Consider the following 15,998-nt stretch of genomic DNA (forward strand, 5'->3'; position numbering starts at 1 on the left):
CATATAAGTCACCCCTAAGGTGTGCCCTATGTGCCCCTAGGGCTGGGTGCCATGTAACTATAAGCAGGGACTTTACAGGGAGTGCAGAATTATTAGGCAAGTTGTATTTTTGAGGATTAATTTTATTATTGAACAACAACCATGTTCTCAATGAACCCAAAAAACTCATTAATATCAAAGCTGAATATTTTTGGAAGTAGTTTTTAGTTTGTTTTTAGTTTTAGCTATGTTAGGGGGATATCTGTGTGTGCAGGTGACTATTACTGTGCATAATTATTAGGCAACTTAACAAAAAAAAATATATACCCATTTCAATTATTTATTATTACCAGTGAAACCAATATAACATCTCAACATTCACAAATATACATTTCTGACATTCAAAAACAAAACAAAAACAAATCAGTGACCAATATAGCCACCTTTCTTTGCAAGGACACTCAAAAGCCTGCCATCCATGGATTCTGTCAGTGTTTTGATCTGTTCACCATCAACATTGCGTGCAGCAGCAACCACAGCCTCCCAGACACTGTTCAGAGAGGTGTACTGTTTTCCCTCCTTGTAAATCTCACATTTGATGATGGACCACAGGTTCTCAATGGGGTTCAGATCAGGTGAACAAGGAGGCCATGTCATTAGATTTCCTTCTTTTATACCCTTTCTTGCCAGCCACGCTGTGGAGTACTTGGACGCGTGTGATGGAGCATTGTCCTGCATGAAAATCATGTTTTTCTTGAAGGATGCAGACTTCTTCCTGTACCACTGCTTGAAGAAGGTGTCTTCCAGGAACTGGCAGTAGGACTGGGAGTTGAGCTTGACTCCATCCTCAACCCGAAAAGGCCCCACAAGCTCATCTTTGATGATACCAGCCCAAACCAGTACTCCACCTCCACCTTGCTGGCGTCTGAGTCGGACTGGAGCTCTCTGCCCTTTACCAATCCAGCCACGGGCCCATCCATCTGGCCCATCAAGACTCACTCTCATTTCATCAGTCCATAAAACCTTAGAAAAATCAGTCTTGAGATATTTCTTGGCCCAGTCTTGACGTTTCAGCTTGTGTGTCTTGTTCAGTGGTGGTCGTCTTTCAGCCTTTCTTACCTTGGCCATGTCTCTGAGTATTGCACACCTTGTGCTTTTGGGCACTCCAGTGATGTTGCAGCTCTGAAATATGACCAAACTGGTGGCAAGTGGCATCGTGGCAGCTGCACGCTTGACTTTTCTCAGTTCATGGGCAGTTATTTTGCGCCTTGGTTTTTCCACACGCTTCTTGCGACCCTGTTGACTATTTTGAATGAAACGCTTGATTGTTCGATGATCACGCTTCAGAAGCTTTGCAATTTTAAGAGTGCTGCATCCCTCTGCAAGATATCTCACTATTTTTGACTTTTCTGAGCCTGTCAAGTCCTTCTTTTGACCCATTTTGCCAAAGGAAAGGAAGTTGCCTAATAATTATGCACACCTGATATAGGGTGTTGATGTCATTAGACCACACCCCTTCTCATTACAGAGATGCACATCACCTAATATGCTTAATTGGTAGTAGTCTTTCGAGCCTATACAGCTTGGAGTAAGACAACATGCATAAAGAGGATGATGTGGTCAAAATACTCATTTGCCTAATAATTCTGCACTCCCTGTATAAAAATAGATTTATAAGCCCTGGTGAGGTAAAAACAGCCAAATTCGTTTTTCCCTCATTGAAGTAAATGGCCTTCATAGGATAGAATGGGCAGACTTTATTTTAAATTTTAAAGTCTCCTTAAATGTTACATACCAAGAATTTGGTATCAAATTGATTGTTATAATAAGTCCCACAACTTCCAGTTGTTGGATTTAATATAACTAGTACAGGTAAAAAGTTTAGACTTTACCTAAAAAGTTGCCAATTTCAGCTCTGCATTGTTTTTGCTGCTGTGCTCTGATTGGCCAGCCTGCAGCAGCTTCTGCCAGGCTACTTTAATGAGGTGTGAAGTGGCCTGGCTTCACACAAAGGAATGTGCTTGGGGGAGAGAATCTCCCCTCAGCAGATGGTGAGGCAGGAAGGGGGAGGGCTGCCAAACTGGTCTTCAAAGGCAGAGAAGGACATCTGGAGCACCCAGCAACACCCCCACATCCTGTAACCCCAGACAGCTAGGTGCCCCCTTGATTAGATTAGGAGAGGGCAGGAGAGGGGTGTGTTTATGATTTTTAGCCACACCAGTGGGTGGGCTCAGCCAGATCTCTCCTCCAAAAATCAGATTCATCCATTTTGGATTTTTGGAGACTGTTGCCTTCTGGGATGGATTTTTGCCACACTTCCCAGGAAGTGGTCATCACAGGGGGACGACCCTGTCCCTGATTGGAGAACCAGGGCCCCCCTGCTTTTCACCCAGGAGCAAGGATAAAACTGGCAGACCTGCACCCACGCCTCAGATCCCCACCAAATTTCAAGAAGAAGGAACTACAAGGAGAAGAAGGACTGCCCTGCTGGACCCCTGGCCTGCACCTGGACCCTGCCCTCAGAAAGACTGCACCAGCTGCACACTTGGGCTTCACCACAAGAAGGACTTTGCCTGGCTTCCACTGGTTCAAGGAGGGACTCCCTGTTTGCTACAGGTGAAAAATTGCTATCCAGAGTCCCCTGCACCAACTCCTGAAAAAGTGACCAGCTGACCACTGTCCAGTGGCCAAAAAGGAGTTTGCGCCAGGTGTATTCTGGGAGTTGAAGTCCGCACTTCCCAAGGACCATCACAGAACTTCTGGACCCTTGGGGTGAGCTGTGGACCCCAAAAGAACCTTAAAAGAACATCTGGGTGAAGCCCCAGAAGTTTGGAAAAGATTGGAGAATTTTTGAAAAAAAGCTCCATAAAGTGACCGACCCGACGCAGAAATTCTAGCCGGCTTGCCTCAACCGCGACCCGGCCTGACTTCGTGGTTCGTCCCGGTAAAGAAAAACATCCAAAAAAGAGACTAAGTCCGAACGTAAAAAGTTGACCGGGACCTTCCAGCCATCGTATCCGAGAAGGGCTCCACGGACGTCGGATCAAGATCCAGGTTTACCCCGGTCGAAGGATTTTCATCTCGAAAAAACGACTAAGTCCGAAGGTAAAAATCACCACTGAGGAAACCGACTTCGCGTATCCGGACAAGGGCTCCAGGAGGTCGGATCCAACTGGCAGGTTCGTCCCGGGGAAGAAAAACATAAAAAAAGAGACTAAGTCAGAAGGTAACTTTTTAACCGAGGCCTCCCGCGACTTGTAGCCGAGCAGGGCTCCATCGCGGTCGGCCTGAAAGTTTGACTTTGCCCCGGTCCTGGTGCAACCAGATGACCCGATTGGCGCTTTTTGTTTCTAAGCGCTAGAAAATAATAATACTTTAAAAATTCATATCTCCGGTTCCCCTGAACCGATTTTAATCGTTTTTGTGTCATTTTAAAGATAAAAATATAAGCTATTTTTATAAATTGGTTTTGGATTTTTAAACTGTTTCCTGTGTTTTATTTAATTACTGTTGTGTGATATTTGAATGCTTTACACTTTGTCTCCTAAGTTAAGCCTTGACGCTCGATGCCAAGCTACCAAGGGTAGAGCTGGGATTAATTTACTGAGACCTAACTGTACTTATGTGGAGGTTTGTGGCTTGTTGCCAGGTGTAGGTACCTACCTGCCGTACTGATAACCCATTTTCCAACAGTATTCATTTTAACAACAAAGGAATGCAGTCTACGCATGGATGAATGTGATTAGTCCTAGGACAGTATTTGATATTTCTATGTTCTACATTTTGTAGATCTGATATAATTTCGTGTTGCCAGTGAATTGTTACCCTAAATAACCTTGAAAGGAAATCGTCAGACACGGCTCTTTCCAACGACTTAAACTGCTTGAACTAGTAATTTGAATATCCTGAAATAGAGTATGTGCTTGTATGTGCCCCAAATGTGTTGATTAATGATATTGCTAACTGCAGTCTTCATCTATTTAGTATTAAAAAATAATGCTGTTCGTCTTTCGCATGCTTGTGTGGGTGGTTATTGATCGAATGGAAAATATATCTGGGCAATTACTGTGGTTTCAAGTCCACATCTACAGTTGGTCTAAATGATGGTAACTGTCTGATTTGTGGGTTTGTGGAAGTGCTGCACACTCAAAATTGTTTTGAGAATGACTTAGTGAATGCCAAGCAACTTTCTCCTTTTGCTTTTCTTATCTTTTTGATGATCTCTTCAGCTGTCCTTGTGTTTCTTCAGTCTAAAACTTGGGCAGGGTCACCCATCATTAGAACACAGTTATGTAAATTCTGATACAGCAGCTGCCGCAAGACTTTTATTAAGCTGGTTTCACCCATAAATCTAAGTTTTCCATCGTTTGCTGTGCTTTTTCAAATTCAAGACTGAATATTTGACACAAATGTATTCTTATTGCAATTAAATTGCTATAAATCTTGTAAAAACACTTCAAAAATTGTACTTTTAAGAATGTATATGTTGTATAATTCAGCATTAAAATTGTGGACCTGTTTAAATATATATTTGAAGTCCTTATGCAATGTGGTGTTCTCTTCAAAATGCAGGACGGGGCTATATTGGTGTTTCTCCCAGGATGGGCTGACATTAGCACTTTAAATGATCTGTTGATGGCTCAAGTCATGTTTAAATCAGGTAATGCAAACTTAACCTTTTCTTGTTAGAATATATTGATGATTACTAGTCTATCCAGCAGCGAACGCTTAAAATATAATCTGAAATAGTAGGCACGTTTGATAGGAGGAACATCAATACATTAAAGTTCCAATCAATTTATCATAAAATTGAGAAATACATGAGTCTTGCAACATTGTTCTATGCTTGAGACACAAAAGTGGCCACATATTTGTTTATTTATGCAGAGCATTCCAGTTTGAGGCAGTTGCTTTAGCCATTATGGATTTCCCATGCCCTCATCCATCAAATGGCTAATGTGAGTTATTTTCCTGCCCCTTAAACATCACATGGCTAATGTGAGTTATATTCCTGCTCTCTTAAAAGGACTTATACATGCAAGCAGATAATTCTGCAAATGTTTCTCCAAGTCATGTGGGAATGCCTGGGAACTCTAAAATCCAGGATGTCTGGTAAATTAGCATAACCTTATGAGATACATCATCTCCGCCAACCAATATGGCAAATTCAAGCTGTTCAGAAGAACACCAGGAGAAAGCAGACTGCCTAAAAGTGAAACCTTGGTGCAAGATATGCTACACTGGGTCTTTTGCTCTCTCTGCTGTTGTTGGCTTCCATTCATCGTCCTAGATGGGGATCAACTGCCTTCATGCATGCATTTGCCTAGTCAGACCTGCAACTGAATTTGTGTTTGCATAGGCCTCGTGGGGCTGCAACTACATTGGAGTTTGCATCCGCCTTGTTGAGGTTTTAACTCCCTTGGTGTTAGCATCATCTCGGTTGGTGCTGCAACTGGTATGGTGTTCATATCATACCTGTATGGGATGCTTCTGCCTTGACAACTACACTGCTGGGATGAGACTTAAACTGCTGAACCAGTACCTTCATAGTGGTGGCAAGGCTATAATTGATACTGGACTGTATACAAAACATCCTGGGCAATACCTGACCTCCCTGGTAGCTCCAAGATCACTGTGGACCTCCATCTGCTGTGCGATCAAACTACCCAGTTCACAACATTTAAGTGTAAAGGAATATGAGTCGAAGTTCTAACCTGCAACAGCACCAGGGGTGAGAACGTGAGAAACAAGTTCAAGTATGAAGAACTAAAATATGCACATGAACCTTATTCATACTTCTAGTTTACAGTGCTGGAAAACCATTTCAGCTTGGGTGACCAGGGTGGGATACAGCACTGAGCAAGGTATAGAGTGTAGTGCAACAACAGAGTCATGTCTAGGGTCAGTACTCTGTATACCAGATTGAATTTTGTAGTAGTGAGTACTGCTGTGTTGTTAAAAGTACTTTCTTGTTTAAAATGACAAGCACTGACCCGGACATTGAAGTTATGGTGTGTGTTGGTTGGTTGATTATTGAGTTTTGAACGTATGCCCCTCATACTATTTCCTTGAGAAGCCTGTAACTACTTGCCCACTACCCCTGAGTCAAGTGAGGACAGGGTGGTACTTGACCAGTTTGCAGACCCATAGTAGGAGGGACCCCATAATGCCATTGGCAAACGTCCTCTATCACCACAGTTTGGATCTGGTGGCTGCTGTCTGTCATCCGTCCTCTGGAACATTGTCTTACACAGAATATGAAATGCACTTTATATTCCATGGATACTTTTGCCGGTGCCATTAGCTCTGCAGTCTGAAAGCACAGTCGAGCCTGGATACGTTTAACTGGCTTCAGAAGTGAGCTGCTTTCAGAGAGAAGGCCTACTCCTCCCTGGAGCTCTTCAAGAATAGCTGAACTACAGCTCATTTACAGTCCAGACACAAAACAAATGTGCTGTTCCTGTGGATCTAGGGGTCACCATCACCAGCATCAGATCCATTCACTTCTGACACCTCTGCTGCTTCAGATTCTCTTTGACCATCCCATTTTTACACCACCAATTTCTGATGCGGGCTTGCAGCTTGCCTCTGATGATTGACAGGTCAGTAGGTCATCTAATCTGCAAAGGCTATACTACCCTGCAGGTCCTCCATCTAGACCGCATCTTCCTCCTTCTAGGGCATGCTCTCTACTATTTGCTTCGTTCCTGGAGGAAGTTATCCTTGCTCTGTTGATAATGGGTGCAATTGGGGTGGCAAAATGAGGCAGTGGATTCTAGGCACTAATTCTTGGTCCCCAAGAGGGATGGTGATCTCAGACCTAGCCTGGATCTCAGTCTTCTGAATTTGCTACTCAGTGCGATGAGATCAGGAATTTTTCCCTGAGTATTCAAGTCTTGCTGGACTGAAATGTTGGAGACTGGCTCGTATTGTATCATCTCAAGGGCTCCTACTTCTACATTCCAATTCTCACCTTTCCAGAAAAATTACTTGATGTAATAATCTTGCTGTGGGGGCTTGTGACGACTGCCCTTCTTGTGACCAAAGTGTTAACAGTTGTGGCAGCTTCACGGAGACCATCCATTTATTTTCATACTTGCTGATTAAGCTGGAACCTCTGGGGCTGGTCAAGACCATGTTTGATAGACAATGGCTCTTCTCCATGACTTGGGTTTTACAATTAATGCTCAAACATCCACTTCACCCTTTTGCAAAGATTTACCTTATTAGTTGTGGTGCTTACCAAAACCAAAATGAAGGCTTTTTCTCCTGAGAGTATTATTGCTGTTTAATAGATAAACCGTCAGATCTTGCAGTTGGTTCACTCAGACCTGAACTAATGGATCACCTCTCTGGTCTTGAAGTTGGTCATGAGTATAGCCCTCTGCTATAGTACTCTACCATAGTCATAGATGCCTCTTCCGTGAACTGGGGCACCCATCTGGTGACAGATCAACTCTCTGGCATTTGGTCTGCATCAGAATTGTGTCAACCTATAAATGTACTAGAGCTTCATGCGGTTCACTTTGCCATGAAGGCATTTCTCTTTTCTATCTCAGTGAGCGCCATTTAGATACTGTCGGACAACACTACCGTTGTACATTATAAGATGGTTTGGGGTCATAGACTATACACTGGGAGGCAATTCATCTTTGGTAGTGGATGCAGGAAAGGGGAACTTTTCCAGTAGCGACCCATCTAGCAGGTTACCTCATCATGAGATATTCTGTTACCCCTCTCTGGAGGACCTTAACTGGGAATTACACCCTGCAGTAGTAGAAGTGATGTTCTGCAGTTTGTGGTATCCTTCTTTTGATCTCATTGCCACGGTCCAGTACTGGAAGTGTCCTGTGTTTTGTGATAGACATTTCCCTCTCAGTGAGGGATGGCTCAATGTTCAGCTGGCATGGGGGCCTCTTGTACTCATCTTCACAGATTATGCTTTTGCAGAAAGTCCTGCAGAAGGCGTGGGAGGATTGGTTACATCTGTGATTAATTGCTCTAGCTTTGGCAAGAAGAATCTCAATTGCTGATCAATTGTCACTTTGCATTCAGCCACCTTTTCCTGGCACACACAGATTGGATCTGCTCTTATAGCAGGATGCTGCAGCTGTACACGTGAAAATTGGACAGTGCCAGCAAGAGCTCGTTTACCTCCAAAATTAAGTTACAAATGTTACCTTTGCTGCCAGAAAGCCTACTGCAAAATGTACTTATGTGGCTTGGGTGTTAATGTTTTTGCAACAGTTTGAGTTTAGAGGCTTTAAACCATAACTCAGTTTTCTCATGTTCTGGTTTTTGAATTGCAGTAAGGTCTGGCAGTGGCGCCAGGACAGGTTTATCTGGCTGCCATGTCAGCATTCATGTACCTCCTTGAACAGCAATCATTGTTAAGGTCTTAGTTAGTGGCACATTTTGTGAAATGTTTACTTTACCTGTTTTTTTCCACTCTGTTCATTGTACCTCCATGGGATTTCAATTTTGTGATGATTTTCTTGATGATATACCCTTTGGAGTCTATACAGAGTTCTCCAGTTAGACTTTGAAAACAGTGTTTTTGGAAGAAAGAACTTCAGTTCACAAGGTAAGAGAACACCACACGGTTTCACAGTTTTCACAGTATTTGTCCCAGCATCCGTAGAGAAGCATAGGCTGTTGCTGCAGCAGTCCTGAAGCAGCTTTGATGTGCTGCTTTGAATCAGGCATGGGGGGAAGGGTACACAGTATCACACAGCATCCATGGCGCTCAACAAACATCTTCCTCCTGCTTGTATTCAACAGATGGGAAATCACCTCCACTACCACATGGTTCCTACAGCTGACTAACATGATGGTGAAGCATGGTGGAATGCCTGGGAGCAGACGGCTAAACGTTATGCAATAGCGTTCTCTCTGGGTCTTTCAGCTCCAGTCCGGCAATCCCCACAGCTGCCCCCACACCCCCAGCAAGTACCTCAAAACCTCTTTAGTTCCACCTTTAGTAGAACACAGCGACCCACTTGGCGGTAAGATCGACTGCTTTCTCTAGGGGTGGCTACACATCACATCAGACAAATCACACCTGACATTTTAAGGTGTGATAATATATTGTGCTTTGCAGTAGGGAAATTATTGTCTGTTATTGATTAATGGTCGATTGAGTGGAGTGTTCCATTGTATTAAAGGGACAGTGTGTGAATTTTGATGGCCACTCACACATTTAAATTAGGCTCATGCTGTTATATGTAGTGCCCTTTTGTTTCCCTCTTGTTATAATAGCTTTGTGGCACAAGTATACTTGTATGCTGTATTGCTGTGGTTTTATTTGGTGTAAAGGTTTTATTCTATATAGAAGTAATGGTATATTTTGTTTTTATTTTTTCTTAATTCCTTTAAAAAAATAAAAAAAAACATAATAGCATTTTTGCACAAATATATTAGTATGGTGGATTACCATGGCTTTATTCTGTGTAAAAGGAATGGTACTGTGCACAAGGGGAGTGACAATTTTGTTTAATACCACTTTGCAGAAATTGCATTTTGCACTGTTGTGGCATTATTATGCATTGATGGCTTTTAAATTAGCATAATGACAAATTTGATCATGTCTCACTTATACATGTTGGAGATAAGGGTCACTGTGGAAGAGAGTCTGCGTATAAAAGGAACAGTTCCCTGCATGAAGATAATTGATATTTGTTGACATATGTGATTGATTGCAATTCTTTAAAAATATAGGTTAGGCAGTAGGCTAAATTTACTATCTTTGGGTAGGAAAATATCCCTAATGTTTTGTGTATAAATGCAAATATTTTTAGAGTAATTGGAGTTTTATCTTAATTAGTATGGTGTACTTTTTATTTGTATGTCAATGAAATGTTTGTATTGCCTTATTGGCATTATATACAAACGGCTAATAAAATCAAATCAAATCACATGCATCAAATGGGTCTACAGTTTCTCCAATTGAGCAACACCCTGCTTGTCCTTTAGAACCCACCACACCTGCCACCTACATTGGACCGCCTGATATAGGACTCTTTGCCCATCCTATGCCACAAAGTGCAGGTTATTTTTGCCAAAGGAGCCACAGAGATGGCCCATCATCGGTAGTGGGAGCTCGCTGTTGTTCCTGTTAATTTCTTCTGCCAAAGGATTGAAGCCTCTGTCCGATTCTAGACATTTGACAAAGCCCACCACAGACACACACCTTGCTGTGCAAACACAAGTTCAAAGTACTTACTGTGGCCCAGGTTATTTCTGCTCTGGATTCCAGAGACTAAATTGATAGGGTTAGACCTGCTGGATGTATAGTTTTACATCCCCATCCAGCAGTTCCATAGACATTACCGTCAGTTCAAGGTTGGTCATGTGCACTTTATTTGCTGTGCTTCCTTTCGGCATCACCAGTGCCTCTTCAGTGTTATCAAAAGTGATGGCGGTGGTGCTTGACCATCTGAGGTCGGGAGCACCAGCCTTTTTAACTCTGTGACTAGTTGCTGAGGGCAGGCTTGCCATAGTCAGTTGTGGACCACCCCCAGATGACTGCAAACATTTTGACATCTCTGGAGTTCTCAGTCAGTCTACAAAAGTCACACCTGACTGCTATGCAGAGGTTCCACCTCAGAGGAGCCTTCCTGGATACAGTGTGCTTTCAGGCTTTTCCTCCAGACTGAGTCCAGGACTTTTGAGCTATAAATCTGAGGTTTCAACCTCTGTCCTCGTTCTCAGTAAAGATGGTGCTGAGGCTTCATGGACTGTTTATGCTCACTGGACATGCGACCTATGTATTTTATAGTATTGCTGCATTTATTCAGCTCTTACAACCCCTACGTGGGGTGCTGAAATGATTTCCTACATGACTAGAACACTACACCATGTAGGGTGGGTGGTTTTAAAGGACGTTGTTTTTTGTTTTGATTCTGTGTGGGAAATGTTTCCATGTCATGTGTGTTGACCACCGAGATGCTGTTATGTTATGGGACGCAGCACGTTGAATGATGAAGTGTATGAAACAGACACACAGTTTTAGGGTTTTCAGCATGCTGGTCACCTTCAACAGCTCTGCTAGTCCCTTTATCCTATTTCATAAGACATACTGTGTTTAACTGGCTACGTAACAGGTTGTCCAGTCTGAGACTTTGTGGATAGTTACGGTCCTGAGTTGGCATGGTTGGAGGGAGAGAAGTCGAGAAATCTGTTGGGATGAACATTATATCATCATCCCGTATTTAAGTCTTTTAGTGACATGTAATGAAGCATTCAGAATGTATAGATATTTGGGACCTGTAGTGAAGGTGCTATATTCTCCAAATTGTCCAGTAATATGTGACATACCTTTTCAGTTACTCCATGTGTGTTCATGTGGTGGTGTTTGTCTTTTCTGGCTGTTCAGTGCTGGTGACGGACAGTCCTCATAACAGATATGTCTTGTGCGTATGTAAGGAGTATAAGTTGCAGTTTGTTGCTGACTGCTTTGTATTATGGTTTTAGTGTTATTGTGAGCCGTAACCTATATATGGAAGGACGTAACTATATAATGCATAGGTCTCCTTACCTTCATAATCAAAGCGGTTTGCTGGTTGGGCTGTTTGCAATTCATGGGTTGTAAGTTGAGGATTGTGCTTGAGGGCACAACAGTTTTCTGGGTTCTGTTGCTGGGGTACGCAGGTGGTCAGTTATCTAGGAACTAGTCATGTTTCCATCTGTCTTTGGAAGTGTATATGTGCCTAGGTGTTTCTAATGTTGGCTGGTCGTGAGTTCAGAGCTTGGCGGTTTGTACTGAGAAACCAGTCCCTCCCACGAATTTCTTATGGTATGATGCTATAATAAGTGGTGAAAACCCAGAGCTTAATGTTTTAGTGTTATGTTTCAGTTGTATTGCTTGAATTTAATTTGTAGGTATAGCAGTCCTTTTCCAGGGGATGCTCTGTGGTCAAAGAAGAGTCCCTTGAGCATTGTTATCCTAGCTATGGCTAACCAGTGGAGCAATTACAGGACTGGATCAGGGGTGTGGAATTCCTATAGCCCGATGCCCAGGACATATTTTTTGTGGTCAGGGACTACAAGCTTTCCTGTTTATTTTGTCTGTGGGACAAGTAGGCCCCACCCCCCTGCAGCACAAACCCTTCCCAGGAGGAAGCTGTCTGCAGCTGAAGTAATATCTGTGTCCATATGTTAATGTTGTTCGAACTTGTATCTACAGTTCATTAATGTAAAGCTTTTATTATTAGGGTGAGCCCTCTAAATAAATGTTGTAAGATCACACTGCACTACTGAGGCTGGTTCTAGTAAAAAAAAAAATGTGTACACACATTTGAAAAGTTGAACAATTTGAGGCTACGTATAATGCTGCTAGAATGCTCTCTGATTAGATGCAAATGTTTTCAGAAGGTTGCAAGAAAGATTAATGATTCTTTGGTATCAGAATAAAATAATCAGAAAAAATGCAAGTAGGAAAGGTTTTGCTAAATGACTGTGAATTTGATGCTTGCCAGCACTTTAAAAAAAATATTCATAATGGAAAATCAGTGCAACAGTTTTCAACAGCATTATGCAAAACATGAAAATAAATATGAACTAGCAAAACCATCCAATCCGACATTGGTAGTCAGTGTTTCGGTTTTGTCTAGGCATGCCTTGTTTTGACATGGCTTTTGTAACACTTTTTTGTTGTGAGAGCTGCCAGGCCCTTGCCATTGTAACAAACATTGGCAAAAAGCAAGGTACAAAATTTGGTCTCATAAAGCACACAATGCCGCAGTAGTTCTTGGCACTGGACAAAACTAGTTTGTGTGCCAATGTGCCTCTTGTCGAAGAGCAGAATGCCATCGCTCACAGTAAAGCCAGCCGGTACATGGATAGAGAGAGAAATTGAATTTTAATAAAAACTATGTGTCTTGGTTAACGCCAGACCTAGTTAGGGGCCCAATTCCTAGAGAAATTCACAAAGGAGCACCCATGGTGTATGTATTTGCATTATTGGCTTTCATGAATTCACATATGTTTACAGGAGTAGACCAGGAAATCTTACTCCTTGAAAATATTTGTGAACTATATTTTAGCACGACTAAATATGCATGTGTAGATTTGCTCATTTGAATATTGTGTGCTGACAAATTTACTTTCTCTCCCACCCCTAGAGGAATGTCTTCTTGTGCCCTTGCCACCTTTCTCAGTATGGGAAAAGATTGGAGAAGATCTGGTGAAAATCCTTAAAACATGTAACTTAGTAGGTTTTCACAGACTCAAAAGCATTCCACCCTGGAACTATTGCTTACTGCTTCCTCCAGCCCCAGTACATAGAGCTGTGGAAAGTGACAAAATAAGGAAATTGCTGTAGTAGGGCTTGAAATTGCTACTGTTTGAGTCCTACAATAGTATTAGTTCTGCATAATCAGAGAGGCTTTTATCAGCGCTCTTACACAAGGAGATTGCTGCCATAGTTTGTTGCTGCACTACTTTGCACCAAAGGGATACGTAGATTTTTGTACAGTACAAGTAGATTTAAGAAGCAACCTGTCCGGTGGACAAGTAGATATTTTATCATATTCCACACCCCTGCTAGTGTCATATGTTCTCTTTGGTGAAGGCAGAGAGGAAGCCGTGCAACAGCAATTATGATGAGTTGTTTTTTGTGTATGAATGTGGGTGCGCCAACATTTAGGCCCTCATTGTGGCGGTAGTACCGTCAGCAGGCTGGCGGTACTGCCTGCCTCATTTCGACCGTCGCGCTTCCGCCACGGTAATACCGCCTGTATACTGCCATGGCGGTCCCGGCGGTCGTAATTCACCAGGGCAGCGCTGCCCTGGGGATTTAGATTCCCCTTACCGCCGGCCTGTCCATGGCAGTAGACACCGCCATGGAAAGGCTGTCGGTAAGGGGACTCGGGAGCACTTGGCATGGGCAGTGCAGGGGCCCCCAGGCACAGCCCCATTGCGCATTTCACTGCCCGAATTTCGGGCAGTGAAATGGGCAACGCGTTCTACTGCACCTGCTGCACATCAGCATTGCCGGCAGCTCTATTACAAGCCGGCAGCAATGTTGATGTGACTTTTCTGCTGGCCCAGTTGAAAAGTCGAAATAGGAGCCAGAACTACCGCCAGCACTGGCGGTATACTAGCGCTCGCAGCCTCGGCGGTCTTTTCAGTCTTCTTACGCCGAGGTTGTAATGAGGGCCTTAGTCTCTTGGCATTAGATGAGCTTGGAGATTACAAGTGTGAGGATGGCTTGCAGTTTGTGTTGGTATGCAAGGTATCAAAAGATCCGATTTTGTGTTTTCATTATGTAGAAGGCATGCTTTGTGATGTTGTTAGCATGTGGTATCAAGGATAGGCCTGAATCCATAATTGCTCCTAGTTTTCTAACTTCTCTTGAAGTTGTTGGATGTATGCATCAATTAACGGTTATTGTAGTCTCTTTCTTTGGTAGTTAAGTCAGGTGTTGTGGTGTTGTTGTCCGCGTTATCCAGCAGGTCATTTTCGAACTTTGTAATTATTTAGATCAAATAATTGGAGATTTTGTCTGAAGTCCCAGTGGGCCCCGCACTAGGGGATCCTGCAAGGTTGTAATGATATGTGAATTTTGACCACTGACTCCACATTGCACTTAACCTATTACTACACTGTCACATAAGTGACCACTAGCTTTTGCCTGTTGACTTTATCTTAGCATTAGAAACTGCTACGTTAAAAGCTGCAAGTAGTTTTCCATATTGTTCAATGTGCACATGTTTTTTTCTTCATGTTTTTTTCCCACCAAGGGCGTGGGCTGATAGGAATGAACTCAGACGGCAAGGAACTGACTTGTTTTGAATTGGCACCTTGGGCTTGTGGCCACGTCCGGACGTGTTATTTTAAAAGCAGGCCTAAAGCAATCAGCATTTTTTGAATAAATAAACTTCTGCAGTGAAAGGGAAGTTCTAGACTTCTCCTTTCTTGTTTGTTCAAAATATAAGAGACCAAGACCAGATGGACCGGGACAGAGTATTTGCAGATCTGAGGTACATCCAGGATGCAGGAGTGTCCATCCTTCCCTTGAGGATAATTGACCCCTCTCTCCTTGATCGGTTCTGGGATCTGGCGATCTGATGCTGAATGGGAGGGAGATGAAGCAGTGAGGCCCTTTTCTCATGGTGATGCATATTTTTTAATTCATTATTTGCATTGCATTATAATATAGATACATATATTTGCTGCGTATATTGCAGTGGAGAATCATTTATACATTATTTCACTTCTTTGCTGTGACCATTTTTAAACATGTGCTTTCAGCAAGCTAATCTCCTTTTAGGAACCTTGCGTTGTGAAATAATGAATGTCTTCTTTGTACTAAGAAGCGCATTCCAGAGATTTCTGTCTGTGCATGAATGTTTCAGCTTGGTTATTAGTGAAGCAAAACAAAGGTTCCATCCAGCTGTCAGAGGAGACTGTAAAGGACCTGCTTTGGAAGCTGCTCTTTTGCAGTTTGACAAACGGCAAAACCCTCTCTCTGCTGCCCCCATAGTTGTCTGTGGTGATGAACGCTTTGCTACTGGGTTGGGGAAGTTTCCTGTGAGAAGTGGAGATCAGAGGACTCTGGTCTCTGGCAGACACCTGCCTTCACATCAACCTGCTGGAGTTACAGGTGACTCATTTTGACTTTCAAAGCCTTCCACCCACCAGCAAGGCATGGCTGGTGTAGATTCTCACTAACAAAACCACTGTGGTACCGCAACAAGTCAGGGCAAAGAGGCGTCCTTGATGCTATGCCAAGAGGCTCTCTGTCTTGGGAGATGGCTGGCTTAGGGACCCAAGGACCTCAAGGAAGGCTAGCAGCCCCTCTTGGACTACTAGTCAAACCTTATATAACAGAAATTCGAATGCAAGTACAAATTATGATCCTTTAACTTTGAAAACCACGTTAAAGCCCTTGGCCTGCTTGCCAACAATAGACAAAACATGTTAGCTAAACTACTAACTCTGTAAACCAATGAAGACTGATCACTCATATTAAATGTTCTGTACAATCTTAAGATGATATTAACCCAGCGGTGTCAACC

The 15,998-nt window shown here is 42.9% G+C and overlaps 1 protein-coding gene across 1 annotated transcript in view; it reads left to right on the top strand.

The window, feature by feature from the left end:
* The window catches only part of DHX36 (DEAH-box helicase 36), a 275,760-nt gene that overhangs the window by 96,239 nt on the left and 163,523 nt on the right, over window positions 1-15,998 (top strand). Inside the window, exon 12 of the mRNA XM_069213319.1 lies at window positions 4,552-4,639. Within this exon, the coding sequence (XP_069069420.1) occupies window positions 4,552-4,639 (88 nt within the window). The remainder of the gene's footprint in view (window positions 1-4,551; window positions 4,640-15,998) is intronic.

This window comes from Pleurodeles waltl, chromosome 11 (assembly GCF_031143425.1).
Source record: "Pleurodeles waltl isolate 20211129_DDA chromosome 11, aPleWal1.hap1.20221129, whole genome shotgun sequence".
NCBI lineage: Eukaryota > Metazoa > Chordata > Amphibia > Caudata > Salamandridae > Pleurodeles > Pleurodeles waltl.